Below are 26,093 nucleotides of genomic sequence, written 5' to 3' on the forward strand. Positions count from 1 at the left end.
ATGGACACAAAACTGGAGCATTACTCTAAACGAGTTGAAGTCTATACACAAAGTCTATATACAAAGGTGCCTTATATATTGGAAGGATTGAAGTAATCCCGTACTCGTTAAAGTGGAAGAGGCACATCCAAAGAAAAGTTGCAGAACTAAAACTAAAAACAACAAAATAAACTGGTTAATCGGCAAGAAATCACCCCTAACAACCTTAAATAAAATCCTAGTCTGCAATCAAACGTTAAAGCCCATTATTCATCGAAGCAGTGCAAAGATTCCAAAACAAATTACTGCTAAAAATTGAAAATGCCCCTTGGTATATACGAAATTCAGACCTACATCGGATCTTCACATAAAAATGGTTCGGGAAGTCATTCAGGAAACGGCATCGAAACATGGCACAAGGTTACAAATCACGTAAACTCTGAAGGCCGACAACTAGGAGAGACTAGAAATGGCAGGCGCAGATTGAAAAGTATAACGTTTCATGACCTTCTAAGTAAATAACAAATATTATAATATTTAGTTTTTGAAACAAAGTTTAGTTTTTGAAAAAACTTCTTAATAGAGCTTTTATTGTTTTGTCACTAGTTGCAATTTGAATGAAATGTAAAACCATATCTTTGTTACGTTTCAATAACAAAAAAAATATATATACAGGGGACCAATAAAGTTTACATACACCTAGTTCTATAAAATTACGACACGTTTATTTGTTTTAAAATGAATAGATTTTGTGGTTTTTTTCTATCCATTTCAAGATATGTATATTTAACATTAAATATAGCATATCAATAAATTTTTTTTTACACAAATTAAAAAAATTAATGTTAAACCTTAAAATGCGCCTAATTCATATAAAAAAAGGTTGCGTATACCAATGATTATTTATATAAATCAAAAGTAATTACAATAGTTTAGCGGTTTTTGGCCCACATTTTGTTGCAATTATTGTCCCTAGACGTCGACGTATGCTTCCCGCATATTTTGACCCAATAAGTCGATGATCCATTTTTTTGGCCTTATTTTGAAGAAATTCGATGTTTTCGAATACAATTTTCCAAAAAGTTCCAGATATTTTGAATAGAATTAATGTCTGTTGATTGCTGAAGCTATGGATTTACATATTTTTAATTCCATAATAACCATTCACGTCCAAGATAAGTTGTGTGTTTTGGATCGTTATCCTGTGGTAAATAGAAATGGCAATATAGGATGATATAATGTTAATAATAGGCTTTTTTTTCAACACCTTGCTACTTTTTATCTGCCATATTTCATTATGGAAATCCAAATTTTGTTGCATCTTAATTACAAGTTTTTGCAAATTCAATTCCTTTACGGTTAGATAATTTGATGTAAATTTTTTTTTGAAGTTTGTGAATAGTATTACTTACGTTACCACTCTACTTAGTTTTCCTAGATCCGAAAATGTTCCTCTTGATGCTATATCTGCTGGATTTTCGCTTGAGTTTATGTACCGGAATTATCTTATTGATTTCGTTTACTCTGCTGCGTACAAACTTTTCTTTGTTGTTTTTATTTCCATGCAAGTGTAACAATCGAAACATTTCATGCGCATACATACATACATATGTATTTTGCATTGTAAATTCAGTGATAGGGTTTACCTTGCATTTAGCTAACAACAGTGTGATCTGCTAACCCATTTTGGCATGTACATACATATATACATATATATTGGTATATTTTCTCCACATCGCCAGTCATCTTATAACGATAGATGCGCTCCTTCCTGTACGATAATATCTACAACTTTTTGTAATTTCGGGCCGACTACATAGCATTACGCCATTCAAACTGAAACCGTTTGTTGTTTTTGCTGTTGTGTCAAAAAAAAACACAGTTTTTGTGGTACTTTCTACTTTAATTATAACTTGATTGGGCAAATAATATTTCCCTTGACCCATCTTTATAACTTCCTCTTATGTCCCATCGCTACATATTCTCGCATAATTTTTAGAGTAGTTTTTGAGGTCCGTTTTTACATAAAATATTTAAATAATATTTCCCTTGACCCATCTTTATAACTTCCTCTTATGTCCCATCGCTAGATATTCTCGCATAATTTTTAGAGTAGTTTTTGAGGTCCGTTTTTACATAAAATTTCTTTTCCGTGCTGATAAGTCATGCAACCGCTGCCTCTTGGACTCTCCAAACTCTTTTTTTTTTTAAATGATATGGCTACTACAAATCGTTGATCTATTAAATCTCGTGTTGTCGTCTGTGTATAATTCTCCTCGCTGATGACATCTGGTTTAGGCACCTATTCATCTTTTCCATTTCCCAGAATCGTTACAAATCATCTAATTTAAATGCCGTTATTGCTGATACTTTTTTATTTTTGGATCTTTCGATATAACGATTCGATATATAATACGATCCAACCCAGTATTGCTGCTTGTCCTAATAATCCATCAACTTTTGTGATACCTTACTTCATAACTTACTTTATGTCAGCTCCAATTACCACATCAATACGACCTGGTTTGTTGAATTGTGGATCCGCTGGTATTTTATTTCTCCATATACAAATTATTTCTCAAACTTCTTCGTTGGAAAGGTTTTGTATAACTTAGATAATATCAGGGCTGTTTCTGTTTCTGCTATAGACTCACTAACAAATCTGGGTCTTATATCAAGTTGAGCTTTATGGCGCGAAACTTATACGAATTCTTCTGAGGCACCGGTTATTCAGGTTACTGCCTTTATTAATCCTAGAATTTGAACAGCTTCCTCTGAAATAAGATTGACAGACGGCAGCGTTAATCCGGATTAACTGCATTAATCGGGATCAATTCAGGAGGTAATGAAGAAGATTTATGTTATGATGATATGATGCAGTTTTAAAACTAACGTGTTGATATGTTTTTGTAATAAAAAATGGCATTGTAATAATTGGTAAGCTAACAACTGCAATGTTTACCTTCTATCCATTTTCATTGAAAATGTTATAAAAATTACAATCAGCTGTTTTCGATAGTTTCGAATTCGCATAGCTGCCATCTGTCACCTACAAATATTGATCTGATTAAGTTCGCAGTTAATCCAGATTAACGCTGCCTTCTGTAAAGGCTATTAGTTTACAAAAAATCCTTTTATAATTGCGGTTGATAAAAAAGTCTCTTCTGATTTTTACTTGATCATATTTGACGATTTGACCACTTGTTTGCCTCATGCAGTTAAGTATTGTGTATTTTCTAGTATACTCAACATTTCCATGTTCTAAAGCAACATTTTGTTGCGTGTTGTTTTAAGCATAGCTGCGTTTTACGTACCAGCTCCAATTGACGTTCGACATATACATATGTATACAAGTACATATGTATTTTTAATTTTTCGTATCGAGATACATATATCATCCCTTGAATTTTTTTTTTTCAAATTTATCGAATATTTATTTTTACCGCTTATTTGGTTTTCCTTTCTGGAAAATTATCTTAACACCAGCTGTGCTAATACATCTTGTAATGTTCCTTTTCTCTTTATTATGGATACGCATTCATTCAAAGCGTCCAGGAACTTTTTCATTTTATAAGCTGACTCTTCGATCAGTGGAAAAAGTGGATGTGATCCTGCCATCTAATTGGTTTAATATACATACATATGTCGGAGTGGTATTACTTGCATTTTGTGTGTCAGTGTACATGCGTATGTCGGAATGCTAATATTTTGTAGGCAACTGTATGTGCCACAGCGTCGTTTGAAGTAGGCGACGCATTGGCGGCATATATTACGGTACTGTTTAAATGAGTTAAGCCTCTGCCCACTCTACCCGGGAAAAACTGGCGCATCCTAGCTAGGCACAACACCAATACACCACACCTGGGGATATTTTGGATTTCACCACAGCAGATGTCAAAAGGATTGGATCATCGCTATTATTTTCAAAACCTTCCGCATATTTACATCGTTCGGATGAATCTTGCGCGATGCGTTCAACATTTCATTCAACCGGGATCCTTCACGTCTTTTTTTCTCATCTTGTCTCCATGCCGTGGAATTTCAATCGCACGTTTGCATGTAGCGAGTGCATTTACATTTTTTAATACACAAATCTAATGTTTAAATGTAAAATATCAAAGTTACCCGTTTGTAATTAAGTTCATATATGTACACTCAAACTAACAACAGTATTTTTTCTTGCCCCCGTTTATTAAGGTACTATAGATTGTGAATGTGCAAATAAGCATAGTAGTAGGAATATAGAAACTGTTACTGAGTGAGGTCTGGTCGTATTCTGCGAACAGAGAGAAAAGAGGCAGGAACCGTTACCTACTTTTAGAGCATTGAAGGGGTGCGCAATATTTAGGCGCAATGTCCTCGCAGAATTAGTTCGAAAAGTGATATCGATCAGATCAGAACTTGCTGTGCTTAATAAAAATGTGAAGTGATGTTATTATACTATAGTAAGATACAAGTTTAAAGTGATAAAAAAAGAGTGTCTACGAATGAAATCTCCGACACATATGTATATAACCTAAACCACTAAAACTACAACAATTCGCCTAACGAAATTACTATAAAAACTCTACCGACAATGTGAAAATAGATGAAATATGATGATAACCCAGCCCTCCCCATATAACGATACTGTTACAAACCACTAAAAGTATTTTTATAATATCTTCGATAAAAATGGATATTTGATAAACATTGCGGTTGTTAGCCGGTAAATTTTTACAAAACCATTTTTATTACAAAAACATATCAACACGCTATTTTTAAAACTGCATTATAACATAAAACTTCTTGTCTTATTATTAAGCGCCCTATACACTACACCAGCAAGCTGGCGCAATCACGTGATGGTGCCAACAACTTGAAACATACACTACAAAAACATAAATTGCATGTACGTATGTATGTGAAAAAGTCGTTATGGAGGGAGACATAATTTGTGCAGGAATTATTATCGCTATTGTCTTGAAAAAAAAAAACGAAAAAAATTAAAGAAAAAAGCGTGTTTGGATTAAGGATGGTTAAAAGACAAACATGAATTAGACATTTCTAAACTTTTAGGAGGATGGTGTCATGTGTAGAAGTTCACGCAAGTGTGGAAAGTTCTCTGATCGCCATTCACTTGGGAGTGGCCAGAAACGATTCTTTTACACATGGCTCAAGCAGCTCACTACTTCCGTTCTTTGACCAAGTATCCTCTGGGTAGCCTAAGAACATCCGTCCGAAGGCGAGCTAAGGTGAGAAGGCGAAACATTCCCTACAAGGGTTGTGCGCTGGGCTTGGGACCCGCCACGTAAAAAAACAATACCAATGAAAACGTTGAAACAGCCTCGGATGAGAGACCCCCCTTTTGATGACGACCATGGCAAACGGAATAAGGACTACGATTTGAGGGCATGCACCTGGAATGTCCGGACCCTTAATTGGGAAGGTGCCGCTGCGCAGCTGGTTGATGTCCTCGCAAAAATAAAGGCTGACATCACCGCCGTCCAAGAAATGCGATGGACGGGACAAGGACAGAGACGAGTAGGTCCTTGTGGCATTTACTACAGTGGCCATATAAAGGAGCGCAAGTTTGGTGTTGGATTCGTGGTGGGAGAGAGACTCCGTCGCCGAGTACTATCATTCACTCCGGTGAATGAACGTCTAGCCACAATCCGCATCAAAGCGAGGTTCTTCAACATATCGCTGATTTGCGCCCACGCCCCGACGGAAGAGAAGGACGATGTGACCAAAGATGCCTTCTATGAGCGCTTATGAGAGCTACTACCCCCGCCACGATATCAAAATCGTGCTTGGCGACTTTAACGCCAGGGTGGGCAAAGAAGGTATATTTGGCACTACGGTCGGTAAATTCAGCCTCCACGACGAAACATCCCCAAATGCGTTGAGGCTGATTGACTTCGCCGGGGCCCGAAATATGGTTATCTGTAGTACTAGATTCCAGCATAAGAAGATTCATCAAGCTACCTGGCTGTCTCCGGATCGAAAAACTACCAACCAGATCGATCATGTTGTGATAGATGGAAGACACGTCTCCAGTGTTTTAGATGTGCGTGCGCTCCGAGGTCCTAACATCGACTCGGACCACTATCTTGTTGCAGCTAAGATTCGCACTCGCCTCTGTGCAGCAAAAAACGTACGCCAACAAACACAAGGAAGGTTCGACGTCGAAAAGCTGCAATCACAACAGACTGCCGAACGATTTTCTACTCGGCTTGCACTCCTGCTCTCTGAGAGCACTAGTCAACAACTCGGTATAAGGGGACTGTGGGCCGGCATTTCAAATTCCATACGTACAGCTGCAACCGAAACCATTGGTTTTCGGAAAGAGCAAAAGAACAGCTGGTACGACGAGGAGTGCCGTGTCGCAGCGGAGAGAAAACAGGCTGCCTACCTCGCAACGTTACGATCGCCCACTACACGTGCGGGATGGGATAGATACCGAGAGTTGAAGAGGGAAGCGAGACGCATTTGCAGACAGAAGAAGAAAGAGGCCGAAATGCGTGAGTACGAAGAGCTTGATAAGCTGGCCGACAGGGGTAATGCTCGAAAATTCTACGAAAAAATGCGGCGGCTTACAGAAGGTTTCAAGACCGGAGCATACTCTTGTAGAACCCCCAAAGGTGATCTAGTGACCGGTGCCCAGAGCATACTTAAATTATGGAGGGAACACTTCTCCAGCCTGCTAAAAGGCAGTGAATGCACAACGCCAGGAGAAGGCGAACCCGATTCCCCAATCGACGACAATGGAGCCGACGTTCCATTGCCCGATCATGATGAAGTTCGAATAGCAATTGCCCGCCTGAAGAACAACAAAGCAGCGGGGCCCGATGGATTGCCGGCCGAGCTATTGAAACACCGCGGCGAAGAACTGATAAGGAGCATGCATCAGCTTCTTTGTAAAATATGGTCGGACGAAAGCATGCCGAACGATTGGAATTTAAGTGTGTTATGCCCAATCCATAAAAAAGGAGACCCCACAATCTGCGCCAACTACCGTGGGATTAGCCTCCTCAACATCGCATATAAGGTTCTATCGAGCATACTGTGTGAAAGATTAAAGCCCACCGTCAACAAACTGATTGGACCTTATCAGTGTGGCTTTAGACCTGGAAAATCAACAACCGACCAGATATTCACCATGCGCCAAATCTTGGAAAAGACCCGTGAAAGGAGAATCGACACACACCACCTCTTCGTCGATTTCAAAGCTGCTTTCGACAGCACGAAAAGGAGCTGCCTTTATGCCGCGATGTCTGAATTTGGTATCCCCTCAAAACTAATACGGCTGTATAAACTGACGTTGAGTAACACCAAAAGCTCCTTCAGGATCGGGAAGGACCTCTCCGAGCCGTTCGATACCAAACGAGGTTTCAGACAAGGCGACTCCTTATCGTGCGACTTCTTCAACCTGCTTCTGGAGAAAATAGTTCGAGCTGCAGAACTAAATAGAGAAGGTACCATCTTCTATAAGGTGTACAGCTGCTGGCGTATGCCGATGATATTGATATCATCGGCCTCAACACCCGCGCCGTTAGTTCTGCTTTCTCCAGGCTGGACAAGGAAGCACAGAAAATGGGTCTGGCAGTGAACGAGGGCAAAACGAAATATCTCCTGTCATCAAGCAAACAGTCGTCGCACTCGCGACTTGGCTCTCACGTCACTGTTGTCAGTCATAACTTTGAAGTTGTAGATAATTTCGTCTATCTTGGAACCAGCGTAAACACCACCAACAATGTCAGCCTGGAAATCCAACGCAGGATTGCTCTTGCCAACAGGTGCTACTTCGGACTGAGAAGGCAATTGAAAAGTAAAGTCCTCTTTCGACGAACAAAAGCTAAACTCTATAAGTCGCATAATTCCCGCCCTGCTATATGGTGCAGAGGCTTGGGCGATGACAGCAACCGATGAGTCGACGTTACGAGTTTTCGAGAGAAAAATTCTGCGAAAGATGTATGGTCCTTTGCGCGTTGGCCACGGCGAATATCGCATTCGATGGAACGATCTGTACGAGATATACGACGACATTGACATAGTTCAGCGAATTAAAAGACAGCGGCTACGCTGGCTAGGTCATGTTGTCCGGATGGATGAAAACACTCCAGCTCTGAAAGTATTCGACGCAATACTCGCCGGGGGAAGCAGAGGAAGACCTCCACTCCGTTGGAAGGACCAAGTGGAGAAGGACCTGGCTTCGCTTGGAGTATCCAATTGGCGCCACGTAGCGAAAAGAAGAAACGACTGGCGCGCTGTTGTTAACTCGGCTATAATCGCGTAAGTGGTGTCTACGCCAATTAAGAAGAAGAAGAAGAAGACACCACTTGCCGCCGAGTTTACAACAACGTGCCAATCATCCTCTTCTCCCGGCGGGAGAAGAAACTTGTAAAGTCTCTTCGTCCATGCCTCTGCACCAAATAGTAGGGCGGGGATGATGAGTGAATTGTAGAAATTGTTCTTTATTCATTAAGACAGGACTTTACTTCTCAATTGCCTACTCCGTCCGAAGTAGAACCAGTTAGAGTTATTCTGTGTTGAATTTCGAGGCTGACAATGTTGTTGGTGTTAATATTGGTTCCAAGATGCTCCGCCGCCGAATTTGAATGGTTCGACCGGCAATTCATCAGCCCCCCCCCCCCGCTTTGTTGTTATTCAAACACGTAACTGCTATTCGAACTTTTTCATGGTCGGACATTAGAACGTCCGAAATGTCATCGGTAGTGGAATCGGGTTCACAATATTCTGGTGTTATGCTTTCGCTGCCATTCGGCAGGCTGGAAAATTGTTTCCTCTATAACCCGTCTCTAGATCACCTCTGCGAGGTCTGCAAAAGTATGCTCCGATCTTGCATCTCGTTTCCCTCTTCAACTCTCAGTATCTATCCATCCGTCGACACGGCACTCCTCATCGTACCAGGTATTTTTTTCCCTTTTCCGAAACCAATGGTTTCGTTTGCAGCTGTACGTATATAAGGAGCTTAAAATGTAGTCCCACAATTCCCTTATACCGAGTTGCTGATGAGTGCTCTCAGAGAGCAGGAATGCATGTCGACTAGAAAATCGTTCGGTTGTTTGTTGTGATTGCAAGTTTCTCTATGTCGAACCTTCTTTGTGTTTGTTGACGTGCGTTTTTTGGTGCACAGAGGCGGGTGCGAATCTTGGCTGCAACAAGATAGTGGTCCGAATAGATGTAAGGACCTCAGAGCGTACGCACATCTAAAACACTGGAGACTTGTCTTCCGTCCATCACAACATGATCGATCTGGTTGGTGGCTTTTCGATCCGGAGACAGCCAAGGTATCTTGATGAATTTTTCTATGCTGTAATCTAGTACTACAGATAATCAAATTTCGGGCCCCAGCGAAGTCGATCAGCGTCAACCCATTTAGGGAAGTTTCATCGTGTACGCTGAATTTCGCGACTGTTGTGCCAAATATACCTTTTTTGCCCACCCTGGCGTTAAAGTCGCCAAGCATGATTTGGAGATCATGGCGGGGACAGCTGTCATGGGTGCACTTCAAGCGCTCATAGAAGACATCTTTGGTTACATCGTCTTTCTCCTCCGTCGGGGCGTGGGCGCAAATCAGCGATATGTTGAAGAAATTCGCTTTGATGCGGATTGTGGCTAGACGTTCATCCACCGGGGTGAATGACAGTACTCGGCGACGGAGTCTCTCTTCCACACCTAATTTTTATATGGCCGCTGTTGTAAATGCCACAAGGGCCAACTCGCCCCAGTCCTTGTCCGGCCCATCGTATTTCTTGGACGGCGATGATATCTGACGAGGATATCAAGCAGCTGGACAGCGACACTTTCCGAATTACGGGACTGGACATTCCTCACTTGCATGAAATTCTACACATGGCTTCATCCTCCAGTTTTTCTATCTCTTCATTAAGAACTTCTCTGCCACGTTTGTGTGCTAAACTATCTATATTTTTTTCTATGAGACCCCAAATCTTCTTAATATTAATTCATGCCTTCCAAGCACGTTTTCGTAGACCGCATTTATTTCCGTTGCCTATTGTTGAATATAAAGCGAATTTTCTCTACCCTTGATTTCGATGTTGATCCAAGCGTTGAATTTTGAGCTGATCCTTAGCTCTTTTCCTTTCATGTGTGACTTCACATGTTTGCCGCAAATTCTCGAACGCATTGTTGATTAAGTATTCGTGATTCGGCTCTGTCTTTCCTGCCAACTTCGTGTGGTTGATGTGAATTCGTTCCATAACCCATAACTTTTTGCCGTTGTTATAAATCCGCAGTGCACTATATCTCAAATTTTTTTTGATTACATTTACGTTTTTTTTATAATTCTTAACTTGCCGAGATACTTCCTAATTAAAGTATCGGTCTTTTTCTTGTCTGTATTTTTAATAATAGTATGGCTTAAGATTGTCTTGCTGGCTCAGATATCGTACAAATATTTATACATTTCGATTTTGTAATATCAAACTTATCAAATGACAATATAACATTATAGCGTTGCTTAAGGATTTTACAGTCAATTACATTGTCATTTTTCAAATATCTATCCTGCACTACATGGGATAATATTTTCTGAACACTTTCATTAATGACAACACAATTTAAAATTTGTAATGTACTGTACATCAAAACATCATCAATACTCCTACATATTACAATATTATTTATGCATTTGCCGGCACGATTCCGATTACTTTGGCGGAGGGGTAAAAAAACCGAATTTCCGTATAAATGGGGTATGTACGGATAGGAGAGCTTCTCCAGAGGAGGAATATCCAAAAATAATGTAAAAATTACTAATATTTTTTAAAATATTCACGATTAAAAGTTCAAAAATTTGCACTAAGAAAACATGTTATTTCTCCATGTTTCACAATTTTTTTTCACATTTTTTACTTTGTATATTTAAATACACACTCTAAGCTTTGAAATAAGCTTACATTTCACTTTTATTGTGGTATATTTTACCTAAATTTATTAATTTAAAAATCACTTAACACACTCATCGTTGAAAAGGTTAGATTGTTTACAATTATGAGGAAAACGAGCCTTGCCACATCTTAAACAGTAAATATGTAGGATTTTTAACAATTTTTCTTTGTTAGTTTTATCGCGTGATTCTTTTTTCTATATTAACTATAAAAAAATAGTTTCTACATATGTACATATATGTGTAATACGTAATTTATGTGACTGAAGTACTTTCGAGAAGTACTCCTTTCTGCGTTGGCGGCCTTCGGCCGCGCTTTAAAAAATAACCCTGGTCGAGCGAATACCCCGGGGTGACTGAAGTACTTTCGCGTAGTACTCCTTTCTGCGTTGGCGGCCTTCGGCCGCGCTTTAAAAAATAACCCTGGTCGTGCGAATACCCCGGGGTGACTGAAGTACTTTCGCGTAGTACTCCTTTCTGCGTTGGCGGCCTTGGCCGCGCTCTAAAAAAATAACCCTGGCCGAGCGAATACCCGGGGTGACTGAAGTACTTTCGCGTAGTACTCCTTTCGGCGTTGGCGGCCTTTGGCCGCGCTCTAAAAAAAATAACCCTGGCCGAGCGAATACCCGGGGTGACTGAAGTACTATCGCGTAGTACTCCTTTCGGCGTTGGCGGCCTTTGGCCGCGCTCTAAAAAAATATCTCTGGCCGAGCGAATACCCGGGGTTACTGAAGTATTTTCGCGTAGTACTCCTTTCTGCGTTGGCGGCCTTCGGCCGCGCTCTAAAAAAAATAACCCTGGCCGAGCGAATACCCGGGGTGACTGAAGTACTTTCGCGTAGTACTCCTTTCGGCGTTGGCGGCCTTTGGCCGCGCTCTAAAAAAATAACCCTGGCCGAGCGAATACCCGGGGTGACTGAAGTACTATCGCGTAGTACTCCTTTCGGCGTTGGCGGCCTTTGGCCGCGCTCTAAAAAAATAACTTTGGCCGAGCGAATACCCGGGGTGACTGAAGTACTTTCGCGTAGTACTCCTTCCTGCGTTAAAAATAAAAAAATATATTTAGGGGTGTTGTGGAATCCAAGACTTAGCTGTCAGAATTGCCAATTCTGAATATCAATGGTGTCACAGAATCTGAATAGATTTTCGTCTTTTCGAACATACGCAAAACCAATATTCGAACCAGCTGTTTACTAATGAGACAAAACTTGCAAGTGAATACATTTGGAAGCAATCCTATTAAAGTTTTTAATGAGTTCCGAATTAAAGAAAGATTTTAAGAGATAACATATTTCGAATGAATAAAGACGCGTTTGGGTCTTAAGTTAAGTAAGGGAGGAAACTGCTTTAGAATCTTCAAAAAAATTGAATTTTTTTTGCTTAAATCTCTTAAAATGTATGGGCAGGAAGCGAAGACTTTGACGTGCGATTTCTCGGTTTTTTCATTTTTACGATTTTTGGGGCAAAGTTTATTATCTTTGGCATTAAATTATCTTCTATTTAAATTAAAAAAACTAAGAAAAGTTAAGTTTGAACATATGTTTAAACAACATAAAGTAAAATTTTTTGGTTACTTTTTTTCAAATTTTTAAATTTTTTTAGAATTTTACAATTGTTTTTGAAATTTTCCTAGTTTAACTTGAACATAAGTTATTAACAAATTTGAATCTCTTTGAATTTTTTGTTTTCGATAGAAATTGCAACCTGCATACTACCCGCCGTCCGACAAATGCACATGCGAGATGCATCGAGCGATTGCTTCCCTAAGGCAGAATATCAAAGAATTCGTATCCAAAAAATTTTCTGTTGATGTTTAAATATATAACTATAAACCCTAGAAATTTCGCTTTAATCAATTATTTCTTTCCCTATAAAAAAATCGATTTTTTAAGCCTCTAAAGCAGGCTCCCCCCTTAAATACTATCCCCATTTTTTTTTCAAAACTCAATAATTAAAACATTACGTGTTTTATTCTTATGTTTTCTCCTATAGAAATAAAGATAAATTAATTCGTAACAATAAAATATGTAACTTGATTTCTTAACTAGCATTTCAAATCTGTGTGCGATTATCTTCTTGCTTTGTTTCTGTCAGCAAACCCGATAAAATTGGTTTCTGTGACACCAAAAACCGATACAAATTCTGTTTCGAATATCAAACCAATAATGTCTGAATTCATGACACCTACTGCTTTTTTTGATCGGTTTCAATTCTGATTCCGACAACTATCAGATTCCACAACACCCCTGATTGACTTTTTGTTATAAAGTGGTGAAAGTGGTTATATTCTTTGGTTATTATGCACTCATATTCAAACAAAATTTAAGTTTTCGTTATAAAATTGATAAATTTTGATTATTATTTCTGTCAGCGATTTCCATTTATATTTTATATAAAGTGTTTATATTTTACGGTTATCATGCACTCTTATTACAACAAACATTGAGTTTTGGATATAAAGTAGTTATATTTTTTGGTTATTATGCACTCAAACTCATATTTTAAATATAATAATATATATATCGTCACCTAAAATACAAACCAATGAATCATAAAAAATAAATGGAAATCGCTGACAGATATAATAACCAAAAAATATAACTACTTTATATCCAAAACTTAAATTTTGTTTCAATGTGAGTGCATGATAACCAAAAAATATAACCACTTTATATCCAATATTCAAATAAAATTTAAGTTTTCGTTATAAAATTTATACATTTTGGTTATTATATCTGTCAGCGATTTCAATTTATTTTTTATGATATATTGGTTTGTATTTTAGGTGACGATATATATTATTATATTTAAAATATATTATATTTACAATTTTTTAAACAGGACTTCCTCTTTCCAACGGTATCTTCAAATCGCGGCGTCAAAGAAATCGGAATTGTGCCCATTTGCCAGCTAGCTTCTGGCCAACACTCTCTCTTATCAATGGGCATTCCACCCTGGAATCAAAACAAATTGGATAGACCTCACTTGTTTGCGTCTTACTCGCTTTTGGTTCTGTTGTAAAGCACTGATTGACAATCAATTTTATGTCAGGGCTTTTCGCAAAAATGACACAGTAGAATAGGCATTTTCGCTTTTTTAATTGTTGGGCCGCAAATACAGCAAAGCCAGCCATATTCAAAGATGTTTTTACAATTGAATGAAAATAAATATGTCGATAACAAACATACAATTTTCTATAATATAGTCAAAAAACATACTTATCCATAAAAATAAAAATATATACTTATGTTGACTTTGTTTCATAATAATTACGAAATTTACGTAAAATTGATTTTTAATTGATTTGATTCGTGTTTCAGTTGCTTACAAAATATAAAAAACTACAATCGATTAATATCTACGAGATCTCTATTCAGTATGTTCACAATGGCAAACAAGAGTTCTTTTTAGTTTTGTGACCTGCTAACTATTAGGTCTTAAATTTGAGTCAATATTTTGAGACTAACGCTAGAGACTGTGAATAGAAACTAGTCACAAATTGAGACTTTACATCAAAATGTCTCAAATAGTGACTAGAGACTGCTTACAGAATCACTAATTCTCACAAGACGTTGTTCTGATAAAATTATATCAGCAGTCGTACACCCCTATCGAGAATAATTTTCGGTTACTCAATTCAATTTCGATTTTGCATTTAGGCATCACACTCAAAGTGTCATCTTTCAACGAGTTCCTGAGTCTGGTGCTGCATCCTCGGTAATTGAATAATGACTGACTCTTTAGCATAGATAACTTGATCAGAATTTCTTTTCTTGCTCTCTCGCTTGTCAGCTGGCAGGGCATCCTGATCTGTTTTCTGAGCTGACAACAAAACACAATCATGGTGCCGTCAACCAGCAATTATAGCAGAACCAGTCAAAAACGCTACGTTTTGTATCTATGTTTTCAATTACAATTTTTTATAAAATAAAATATCAAAACTGGAAACAAACTATTAAAAATAGTTTATATATTTATAAATAATAGCATTCGACTCAGATTTTGAGTTATTTTAAGAAAATTTCAAACATATTGAACAGACTGAATTATAAAAGTTGATAATTACTACAGTATATCGATATTGGCAACCATGGGTTGTGAAAGAGCAATCAGCTGCCACGTTTCTACGGCAAAAAACCAAATGCCCTGAATTCTCACGGCATCCTACGTCAAAGAGAGAAGGAAGTAGCGTTTTTCACTGTTCACTTACATTGCGCGCCCATAAGATAGTCGTATCAGCTGAGTCGGGCCACGATTCTACGTTCTCCACTGTTTATGTTAATAGCGAAAAAGGTGGGATGCCAAAGGGGCAGCGCTATAATTACTTGACGAAATTAGTGCGAAATGAAATTTCATTGAACTGTGGAAACATATTTTGGCACAATTAACATCACGCAAGACTATAGCGCAAAACCAAATATGCCCTACGAGAAATATTTTATGATTCTAACTGCCTTTGGTGCCATGCAATGCATTTTATGTTCCAAGTCTTTTAAAGATAATAGGGAATATATCCTTAAAAGACATTTTGTTAATTTTCATTATACTATTAATTATTTAGATTAGATGCTTAATTTTAATTCCAATTTCTCACTGGGCTACTTTTTTTTCGTGCTCACCAACACAGTGACAGATCCTCTCATGCCGACCACTGATGTAGAATACGCTCTCGCTACATAAACTCCGACATAATTTGCAGATAAAGGATGGCAGATTAGCTAATATATACTACCACAAACGAAAAACAACACCTTGAACACCGTGAATTCATACAGCCTTGCGTAGTCTTCAAATATTCAAACTTGAAAGTCTGAAAAGAAGAGAGTAAACTGGTATAAATAAGGAAGTGATGTTTCTGGGCATAAATTGTCATTACCTAAACTTATGCATCAAACAATGAGACAAGTTGTCGTTGGAGTGTGCGACTGATTGTCATAGCCTCTTCACTGAACAATTAACCAGCCTTTGCTCTTTTAAAGCGCTAATTTAAATCAATTTACCGTACTACACTAATTCTTAATGGAATACAAATCGAGTTGAAAATTTAACGCAATTCTGGTTGTTGTCCACGCTGTAGATTTGGCTATGTTTATTGAAAAATAACAATTAGGTGATGAAGAAATGTTCGCAAATGTTGTAATATTAAAAAAGTTGCGTATATTCGTTTTTTATACTCTCGCAACAAAGTTGCTAAGGAGAGTATTATAGTTTTGTTCACATAACGGTTGTTTGTAAGTCCTGAAACTAAAAGAGTCAGATATAGGGTTATATATACCAAAGTGATCAGGGTGACGAGTAGAGTTGAAATCCGGATGTCTGTCTGTCCATCCATCCGTCTGTCCGTCCGTCCGTCCGTCCGTGCAAGCTGTAACTTGAGTAAAAATTGAGATATCATGATGAAACTTGGTACACGTATTTCTTGGCTCCATAAGAAGGTTAAGTTCGAAGATGGGCAAAATCGGCCAACTGCCACGCTCACAAAATGGCGAAAACCGAAAACCTATAAAGTGCCATAAATAAAGATATGAAAGTGAAATTTGGCACAAAGGATCGCATTAAGTACATATCTCGGAAACTACTATAGCTATGTCAACCAAACTCTATAGAGTCGTTTCCTTTAGGCATTTCCATATGCAGTTTAAAAATAGAAGAAATCGGATAATAACAACGCCCACCTCCCATACAAAGGTTATGTTGAAAATCACTAAAAGTGCGTTAACCGACTAACAAAAAACGTCAGAAACACTAAATTTTACGAAAGAAATGGCAGAAGGAAGCTGCACCTAGGCTTTTTTTAAAAATCGAAAATGGGCGTGGCGTCGCCCACTTGTGGACGAAAAACCATATCTCAGGAACTACTCCACCGATTTCAATGAAATTCGGTATATAATATTCTCTTAACACCCTGATGACATGTACAAAATATGGTGAAATCGGTTCACAACCACGCCTTCTTCCAATATAACGCTATTTTGAATTCCTTCTGATGCTTTCTCTGTATAATATCGGGTGATTTTTTTGAGGTTAGGATTTTCATGCATTAGTATTTGACAGATCACGTGGGATTTCAGACATGGTGTCAAAGAGAAAGATGCTCAGTATGCTTTGACATTTCATCATGAATAGACTTACTAACGAGCAACGCTTGCAAATCATTGAATTTTATTACCAAAATCAGTGTTCGGTTCGAAATGTGTTTCGCGCTTTACGTCCGATTTATGGTCTACATAATCGACCAAGTGAGCAAACAATTAATGCGATTGTGACCAAGTTTCGCACTCAGTTTACTTTATTGGACATTAAACCAACCACACGAATGCGTACAGTGCGTACAGAAGAGAAACTGCCCATGCATCCCGAAAAATGCACTGTTTGGTGTGGTTTGTACGCTGGTGGAATCATTGGACCGTATTTTTTCAAAGATGCTGTTGGACGCAACGTTACGGTGAATGGCGATCGCTATCGTTCGATGCTAACAAACTTTTTGTTGCCAAAAATGGAAGAACTGAACTTGGTTGACATGTGGTTTCAACAAGATGGCGCTACATGCCACACAGCTCGCGATTCTATGGCCATTTTGAGGGAAAACTTCGGAGAACAATTCATCTCAAGAAATGGACCCGTAAGTTGGCCACCAAGATCATGCGATTTAACGCCTTTAGACTATTTTTTGTGGGGCTACGTCAAGTCTAAAGTCTACAGAAATAAGCCAGCAACTATTCCAGCTTTGGAAGACAACATTTCCGAAGAAATTCGGGCTATTCCGGCCGAAATGCTCGAAAAAGTTGCCCAAAATTGGACTTTCCGAATGGACCACCTAAGACGCAGCCGCGGTCAACATTTAAATGAAATTATCTTCAAAAAGTAAATGTCATGAACCAATCTAACGTTTCAAATAAAGAACCGATGAGATTTTGCAAATTTTATGCGTTTTTTAAAAAAAAAAAGTTATCAAGCTCTTAAAAAATCACCCGATATATACATTAGGAACCATTATGACTTTATCATGCGAGAGTATAAAATGTTCGGTGACACCCGAACTTAGCCCTTCCTTACTTGTTAATAAAGCTGGTTGTTAAAACGAATCGCTTTCGCTATTGTAGCGGCCAGTTTAGGCACATAAGCCCAGACTTTCCATAATTGATTGCTTATAACTTATTTTTTGTAATAAACATTGGCTCCGTTCAAAAATATGTGTTGTTTTTTAAATCGTTTTATATTTATCGCCTCGATTCAAAGTTTGTTTCGAGAACTTTATGTATGCGGACACTTTATTAAAAACGTCTTCGCTTTTAGTGATTACAGTGTCAAGAAGCTGCTGATCCTTGACGAAGCGTTAGCAGCAAAGTGTATTTATTTTTCATTTATCTGATATCATTTTGTATTTTATTTATTTTAGGGTGGAATGGAGAATGTGGAAATCGCTCGAATATACTATTCCCAAGCCTTGAAATTAAATCCAAATAATTTGCGTGCATTATATGGTTTATATTTGGTAAGTTTGATATGTCATAATAGATCGACTATATATCTGAATGTGTATGTATGTATATGCTTGTTATGTTTTCCAGTGTTGCAGTTACATTACCAATTCTCGCGCCTTGGGGTCGAAGCGCAAAGAGGCTCAAAAAATGGGGCAATGGGCGTTGGAGAGTGCAGGCGTGCGAACAATTACGTCATCGAAAATTCCTAGCAACGATAAATTAGTTTCAAGTCTAGAATGTGCATTGGGTAGCTTAGATATTAAATCTAATTGACATTATCCTAAACCATTGTTGTAAAATGTATAAAAGATTATATTAATGGTCATCCTATTTGATTTATCTTCTAATACTATAAAAATATACGTTAAAATTTTAGTGCATTTACTATGCTTAAAGATACATAATCATAACCAATTTATGTACAGTGGACCAATAAAGTTTACATACACCTAGTTCTTTTAAATTACGACACGTTTATTTGTTTTAAAATGAATAAATTTTGTAGTTTTTTCTATCCATTTCAAAAGATGTATATTTAACATTAAATATAGAATATCAAAATATTTTTTTTTTACACTAATAAAAAAAATTAATGCTAAAGCCTAAATTAGCATAATTTGGTATCAAAAAAGTTTACGTACACTAATGATATATAAATCAAAAGTAATTACAATACTTTTAGTGGCTTTTGGCCTACATTTTGTTGCTATAATTGTCCCCTTGTCCATCAAGCTACCTGGCTGTCTCCGGATCGAAAAACTACCAACCAGATCGATCATGTTGTGATAGATGGAAGACACGTCTCCAGTGTTTTAGATGTGCGTGCGCTCCGAGGTCCTAACATCGACTCGGACCACTATCTTGTTGCAGCTAAGATTCGCACTCGCCTCTGTGCAGCAAAAAACGCACGCCAACAAACACAAGGAAGGTTCGACGTCGAGAAGCTGCAATCACAACAGACAGCCGAACGGTTTTCTACTCGGCTTGCACTCCTGCTCTCTGAGAGCACTAGTCAACAACTCGGTATAAGGGAACTGTGGGACGGCATTTCAAATTCCTTACGTACAGCTGCAACCGAAACCATTGGTTTCCGGAAAGAGCAAAAGAACAGCTGGTACGACGAGGAGTGCCGTGTCGCAGCGGAGAGAAAACAGGCTGCCTACCTCGCCACGTTACGATCGACCACTACACGTGCGGGATGGGATAGATACCGAGAGTTGAAGAGGGAAGCGAGACGCATTTGCAGACAGAAGAAGAAAGAGGCCGAAATGCGTGAGTACGAAGAGCTTGATAAGCTGGCCGACAGGGGTAATGCTCGAAAATTCTACGAAAAAATGCGGCGGCTTACAGAAGGTTTCAAGACCGGAGCATACTCTTGTAGAACTCCCAAAGGTGATCTAGTCACTGATGCCCAGAGCATAGTTAAATTATGGAGGGAACACTTCTCCAGCCTACTGAATGGCAGTGAACGCACAACACCAGGAGAAGGCGAACCCGATTCCCCAATCGATGACGATGGAGCAGACGTTCCATTACCCGACCATGAAGAAGTTCGAATAGCAATTGCCCGCCTCAAGAACAACAAAGCGGCAGGGGCCGACGGACTACCGGCCGAGCTATTCAAACACGGCGGCGAAGAACTAATAGGGAGCATGCATCAGCTTCTTTGTAAAATAGGGTCGGACGAGAGCATGCCCAACGATTGGAATTTAAGTGTGCTATGCCCAATCCATAAAAAAGGAGACCCCACAATCTGCGCCAACTACCGTGGGATTAGCCTCCTCAACATCGCATATAAGGTTCTATCGAGCGTATTGTGTGAAAGATTAAAGCCCACCGTCAACAAACTGATTGGACCTTATCAGTGTGGCTTCAGACCTGGAAAATCAACAACCGACCAGATATTCACCATGCGCCAAATCTTGGAAAAGACCCGTGAAAGGAGAATCGACACACACCACCTCTTCGTCGATTTCAAAGCTGCTTTCGACAGCACGAAAAGGAGCTGCCTTTATGCCGCGATGTCTGAATTTGGTATCCCCTCAAAACTAATACGGCTGTGTAAACTGACGTTGAACAACACCAAAAGCTCCGGATCGGGAAGGACCTCTCCGAGCCGTTCGATACCAAACGAGGTTTCAGACAAGGCGACTCCCTATCGTGCGACTTCTTCAACCTGCTTGTGGAGAAAATAGTTCGAGCTGCAGAACTAAACAGAGAAGGTACCATCTTCTTTAAGAGTGTACAGCTGCTGGCGTATGCCGACGATATTGATATCATCGGCCTCAACACCCGCGCTGTTAGTTCTGCTTTCTCTAGGCTGAACAAGGAAGCACAGAAAATGGGTCTGGTAGTGAACGAGGGCAAAACGAAATATCTCCTGTCATCAAACAAACAGTCGTCGCACTCGCGACTTGGCTCTCACGTCACTGTTGACAGTCATAACTTTGAAGTTGTAGATAATTTCGTCTATTTAGGAACCAGCATTAACACCACTAATAATGTCAGCCTGGAAATCCAACGCAGGATTGCTCTTGCCAACAGGTGCTACTTCGGACTGAGTAGGCAATTGAAAAGTAAAGTCCTCTCTCGACGAACAAAAGCTAAACTCTATAAGTCGCTCATAATTCCCGTCCTGCTATATGGTGCAGAGGCTTGGGCGATGACAGCAACCGATGAGTCGACGTTACGAGTTTTCGAGAGAAAAATTCTGCGAAAGATTTATTGTCCTTTGCGCATTGGCCACGGCGAATATCGCATCCGATGGAACGATCTGTACGAGATATACGACGACATTGACATAGTTCAGCGAATTAAAAGACAGCGGCTACGCTGGCTAGGTCATGTTGTCCGGATGGATGAAAACACTCCAGCTCTGAAAGTATTCGACGCAATACTCGCCGGGGGAAGCAGAGGAAGACCTCCACTCCGTTGGAAGGACCAAGTGGAGAAGGACCTGGCTTCGCTTGGAATATCCAATTGGCGCCACGCAGCGAAAAGAAGAAACGACTGGCGCGCTGTTGTTAACTCGGCTATAATCGCGTAAGCGGTGTCTACGCCAATTAAGAAGAAGAAGAATTGTCCCTAGACATCGATGTTTGCTCCCCACTCGATTTCTAGTATTATTTCCGCATATTTTGACCCAATAAGTTGATGATCCATTTTTTTGCCTTATTTTGAAGAAATTCGATGTTCTCGAATAGGGATTTCAAAAAAGCTCCAGATATTTTGAATAGCATTAATGTATGGTGATTGCTGAAGCTATGGATTTACATATTTTTAACTCTTAGAGTAACGTTTCTGGTTGCGAAATTACTTTTGTCGGTACTTCATTTACTTCCATCATAATTGCTTTAAAGATGCTTCAATCAACTTTTGTGTGTGATATTGTGGTGGAGGTGCAAGAAAAATGTCTTTGTAAGTTTCGTGTACTTCCTATTTTTAATTCCAGTATGCCCTTCGATAGAATGTTGAAGAATTATTTTGAATTACTGCATTCGATATCTATATTTCCATTTGAAAAAGATAATATAAAGCCAAACTACTATGACCAGTTTGCAATCTTACTCTGTATAATTTTGTCGTTTTGATCACTATCTTGTTATGTATTATAATTCCTTTTCCTCTTATGATGTTGTACACATTTTTTAGTGTTTCATCTTTTTGGACTCTTAAAAATTTCAACTTAGGAGGTAGCTCGTTGTTGATTTTGAATATTTCCTCTTTTGGAAACTCGTGAGCAGATTCACCAGAGGTATATCAATATATTCGAAATTATCTACAACAATATTTTAAAACAAAAATAATTTATCACATAAACATTTGGAAATATAAAACAATAATACCAAATTAAAAAACATTCAATTAATTTTCGCGCAAAAATTCTCCTCCGCACATCTAAAGTGGATATCAGCTGTTTCTGTCGCACGGCAAACCAGCTGTTTACGCAGAGTTGTAGGTAAGGCAGTTTCTTTTACTTAACGTAACCACAATTTAATAAGATCGTGATGGACATACAAACCCCGCCTCCCGGTGGGGGAACCGAATGTAACCAAATAGGTATGTTGCTCGAACGCATTAAGAAAATAGAAACATTGAACAATGAATTGAGAAATGAAAGTATCGCATTTTAAACTTCAAACGAAAAACTTCAAAACGAAAGGCTAAAGAAATCGCAAACAAAATATACTTGTACAAATGAAACGTCTTCTTCTTCATCAAAATCGACCTTTGTAGCCGAAACAGACGAAGAAGATCTCGAAAAAAAAACAAATGGTCTATTAAAACAAAAGTAGGGAAAGTAAGAAACGCAAAGAAGATTCTTCACCGGATGTAACATTGAAGTCTCCGAGTCCGGATGAAGCAGCAGAAGGTGAAATAGCTACAAAAGTAAGTAATCGCCCTCCGCCAATTATAATATCGGGAAATTTTAACTATCCCTTGAACGCATAAACGCAGATGTTAAAAAATCTTACACACTCAAGCTCACTGGCCCAAGTTCCTGTAAAATAAATCTTTCAGATAGTTCTGATTATAGAATACTTACAAGGGAATTAAACGAATCGAAAATTCCTTGATACTAGTACGAGGACAAGCAATTCCGTGATATACGCGTAATGGTAAAAGACCTTCATCGCTCATGTGAGCCTGAAAGTATTGCCACAGATCTTCAAAAGCAAGGGTTTAAAGTTACGAAGGTCTTAAACAAACTTCAATATAAAACAAAAATCCGTTAAATATGTTTATAGTATGCTTCGAATCTACAGAAAACATTAAGAAGATCTACGAAATCAAACATATTTTAAATTCTGTCATTAAGCTCGACCCCATCAAGCCATCGAATCTTGTGCCGCAGTGTAAATCCTGTCAGGCGTTCGTTCACACTAGAAGCTTTTGTTGTTAACCACCGAGGTGCGTGAAGTGCGCCGGAAGTCATACAACTCTAAGCTGCACAAAACTTGCCGAACTAACGCCAAAATGCTGTAACTGATAATGATGTGAACTGGCAAAGCAACTTCAAAAAATTAAAAACTTAAGTACAACCGCTTCCACTGCGCCTCAGACTCAAGTGACTAATGTAAATCATCAATCTGGAAAGCCCTCATTTGCCAGCATAACTAAAGGTGCTAATAAAGTAAAAAAATACAAATGCAATTGGCGATATTACCGGTAATTTTTCATTAATTCTCAACAAGCTTAATAAGCTAGAAGAACAAAATAGACTTACCCACAAACGTCTTACTCAACTGGAGCGACAGCAAATCGAAAGTAAGGCGCAAAAATTAAACCGATAAAAATTATGACCTGAAATGCAAATGGCTTGCTCAAACGTAGTAAAGAATTAGAGACATACTCCATGTTGAAAAAATTGATATTTATATCAGAAACTCATTTTACAAATGAGACTTTCGTTAGATTCAAAAACTACAAGACGTATTGCTCGAACCACCCAAATTACAATGCGAGAGGAGGGAGTGCCATAATTATCAGAGATAATATTCCCCACTACGAAGAAATTAATATAAGTGTCCCAGAATTCCAAACCACGTACATATCGGTTGAATCTAGTTTCGGAAAAATAAGTATTACCGCAATATATAGCCCACCTAGATACAATATCGAAATGGAATTGTACACAGAACTTATGTATATTAAAACATCATGGGAAATTCATCATGAGTGGTGATTTTAACTCGAAACACTCCCAATGGGATTCAAGAGTTACGACACCGAAAGGGAGAGAGCTATTTAAAGCTGTTATGGCCACTGGATGCGACTTCATGTCTACTGGCAAGCCGACTTACTGGCCTTCCGACACAATAAACTTACCTGACTTGATCGACTTTTTCACCACTCGACAAATATCCAAGACCTTCATTACCATGGAATTCGGAGATATTGAGAAGCCTCGTCATATCGTGCAATCTCACTGTCGCCTATTTTGTCCAAACTACTTCAAGTTGAAAGAAGACTTCTGTACGCAATTGGAGAAAAGGGCCTTATACCGATTCATCAATTTGGATTTAGATCGCAACATTTCACAATCGATCAGGTTCATCGAATAACAGATATAACAGAAGATGTGATGGAAAAGAACAAAATTGCATAGCTGTTTCTCTTGACTTATCCCAGGCGCTCGATAGAGTATGACATACATGGCTTACTTCATAAATTAAGACTTCTCTTTCCACAGCATCTAAGTGAACTATTTGCCTCTGACCTGAGTAACCGCTACTTCAGAATAAAGCAGGGACAATCATATACTAAGTTACAGCCAATAAAAACGGGTGTACCCTAAGGAAGTATCCTGGGGCCACTCTTATACATTTTGTTTACTAGCGATATGCCTACGCCCCCAAACTGCACAATCGCCAAATTTGCAGATTTGTAATGATGTAGGTCATTACTACTGGTAAAAATGTAGTAGAGTCGTCGAACAGAATGCAGTCTTCAATTTACCTATGTAATTATAGAATGGACACAAAACTGGAGCATTACTCTAAACGAGTTGAAGTCTATACACAAAGTCTATATACAAAGGTGCCTTATATATTGGAAGGATTGAAGCAATCCCGTACTCGTTAAAGTGGAAGAGGCACATCCAAAGAAAAGTTGCAGAACTAAAACTAAAAACAACAAAATAAACTGGTTAATCGGCAAGAAATCACCCCTAACAACCTTAAATAAAATCCTAGTCTGCAATCAGACGTTAAAGCCCATTATTCATCGAAGCAGTGCAAAGATTCCAAAACAAATTACTGCTAAAAATTGAAAATGCCCCTTGGTATATACGAAATTCAGATCTACATCGTGATCTTCACATAAAAATGATTCGGAAAGTCATTCAGGAAACGGCATCGAAACATGGCACAAGGTTACAAATCACGTAAACTCTGAAGGCCGACAACTAGGAGAGACTAGAAATGGCAGGCGCAGATTGAAAAGTATAACGTTTCATGACCTTCTAAGTAAATAACAAATATTATAATATTTAGTTTTTGAAAAAACTTCTTAATAGAGCTTTTATTGTTTTGTCACTAGTTGCAATTTGAATGAAATGTAAAACCATATCTTTGTTACGTTTCATTAACAAAAAAAATATATATACAGTGGACCAATAAAGTTTACATACACCTAGTTCTATAAAATTACGACACGTTTATTTGTTTCAAAATGAATAGATTTTGTTGTTTTTTTCTATCCATTTCAAGATATGTATATTTAACATTAAATATAGCATATCAATAAATTTTTTTTACACAAATTAAAAAAATTAATGCTAAATCTTAAAATGCGCCTAATTCATATAAAAAAAGTTTGCGTATACCAATGATTATTTATATAAATCAAAAGTAATTACAATAGTTTTAGCGGTTTTTGGGCCACATTTTGTTGCAATTATTGTCCCTAGACGTCGACGTATGCTTCCTGCATATTTTGACCCAATAAGTCGATGATCCATTTTTTTGGCCTTATTTTGAAGAAATTCGATGTTTTCGAATACAATTTTCCAAAAAGTTCCAGATATTTTGAATAGAATTAATGTCTGGTGATTGCTGAAGCTATGGATTTACATATTTTTAATTCCATAACAACCATTCACGTCCAAGATAAGTTGTGTGTTTTGGGTCGTTATCCTGTTGTAAATAGAAGTGGCTGCTATTAATAGCCGATTTAAGCACACTTAAAATTAGAAGCTTTGGGGATGTTCGATCA

General features: G+C 38.3%; 1 protein-coding gene across 1 annotated transcript in view; it reads left to right on the forward strand.

Annotated features, from left to right (window-relative positions):
• Positions 1 to 18,843, forward strand: part of LOC126763917 (ER membrane protein complex subunit 2-like) — a 109,347-nt gene extending 90,504 nt beyond the window's left edge. Inside the window, exons 4-5 of the mRNA XM_050481687.1 lie at positions 18,293 to 18,388; positions 18,465 to 18,843. Coding sequence (XP_050337644.1) covers positions 18,293 to 18,388; positions 18,465 to 18,650 — 282 coding nt within the window. The 3' untranslated portion in view covers positions 18,651 to 18,843. The remainder of the gene's footprint in view (positions 1 to 18,292; positions 18,389 to 18,464) is intronic.
• The last annotated feature ends 7,250 nt before the right edge of the window (positions 18,844 to 26,093 follow it).

Source organism: Bactrocera neohumeralis, unplaced genomic scaffold, assembly GCF_024586455.1.
Source record: "Bactrocera neohumeralis isolate Rockhampton unplaced genomic scaffold, APGP_CSIRO_Bneo_wtdbg2-racon-allhic-juicebox.fasta_v2 cluster09, whole genome shotgun sequence".
Classification (NCBI taxonomy): Eukaryota; Metazoa; Arthropoda; class Insecta; order Diptera; family Tephritidae; genus Bactrocera; species Bactrocera neohumeralis.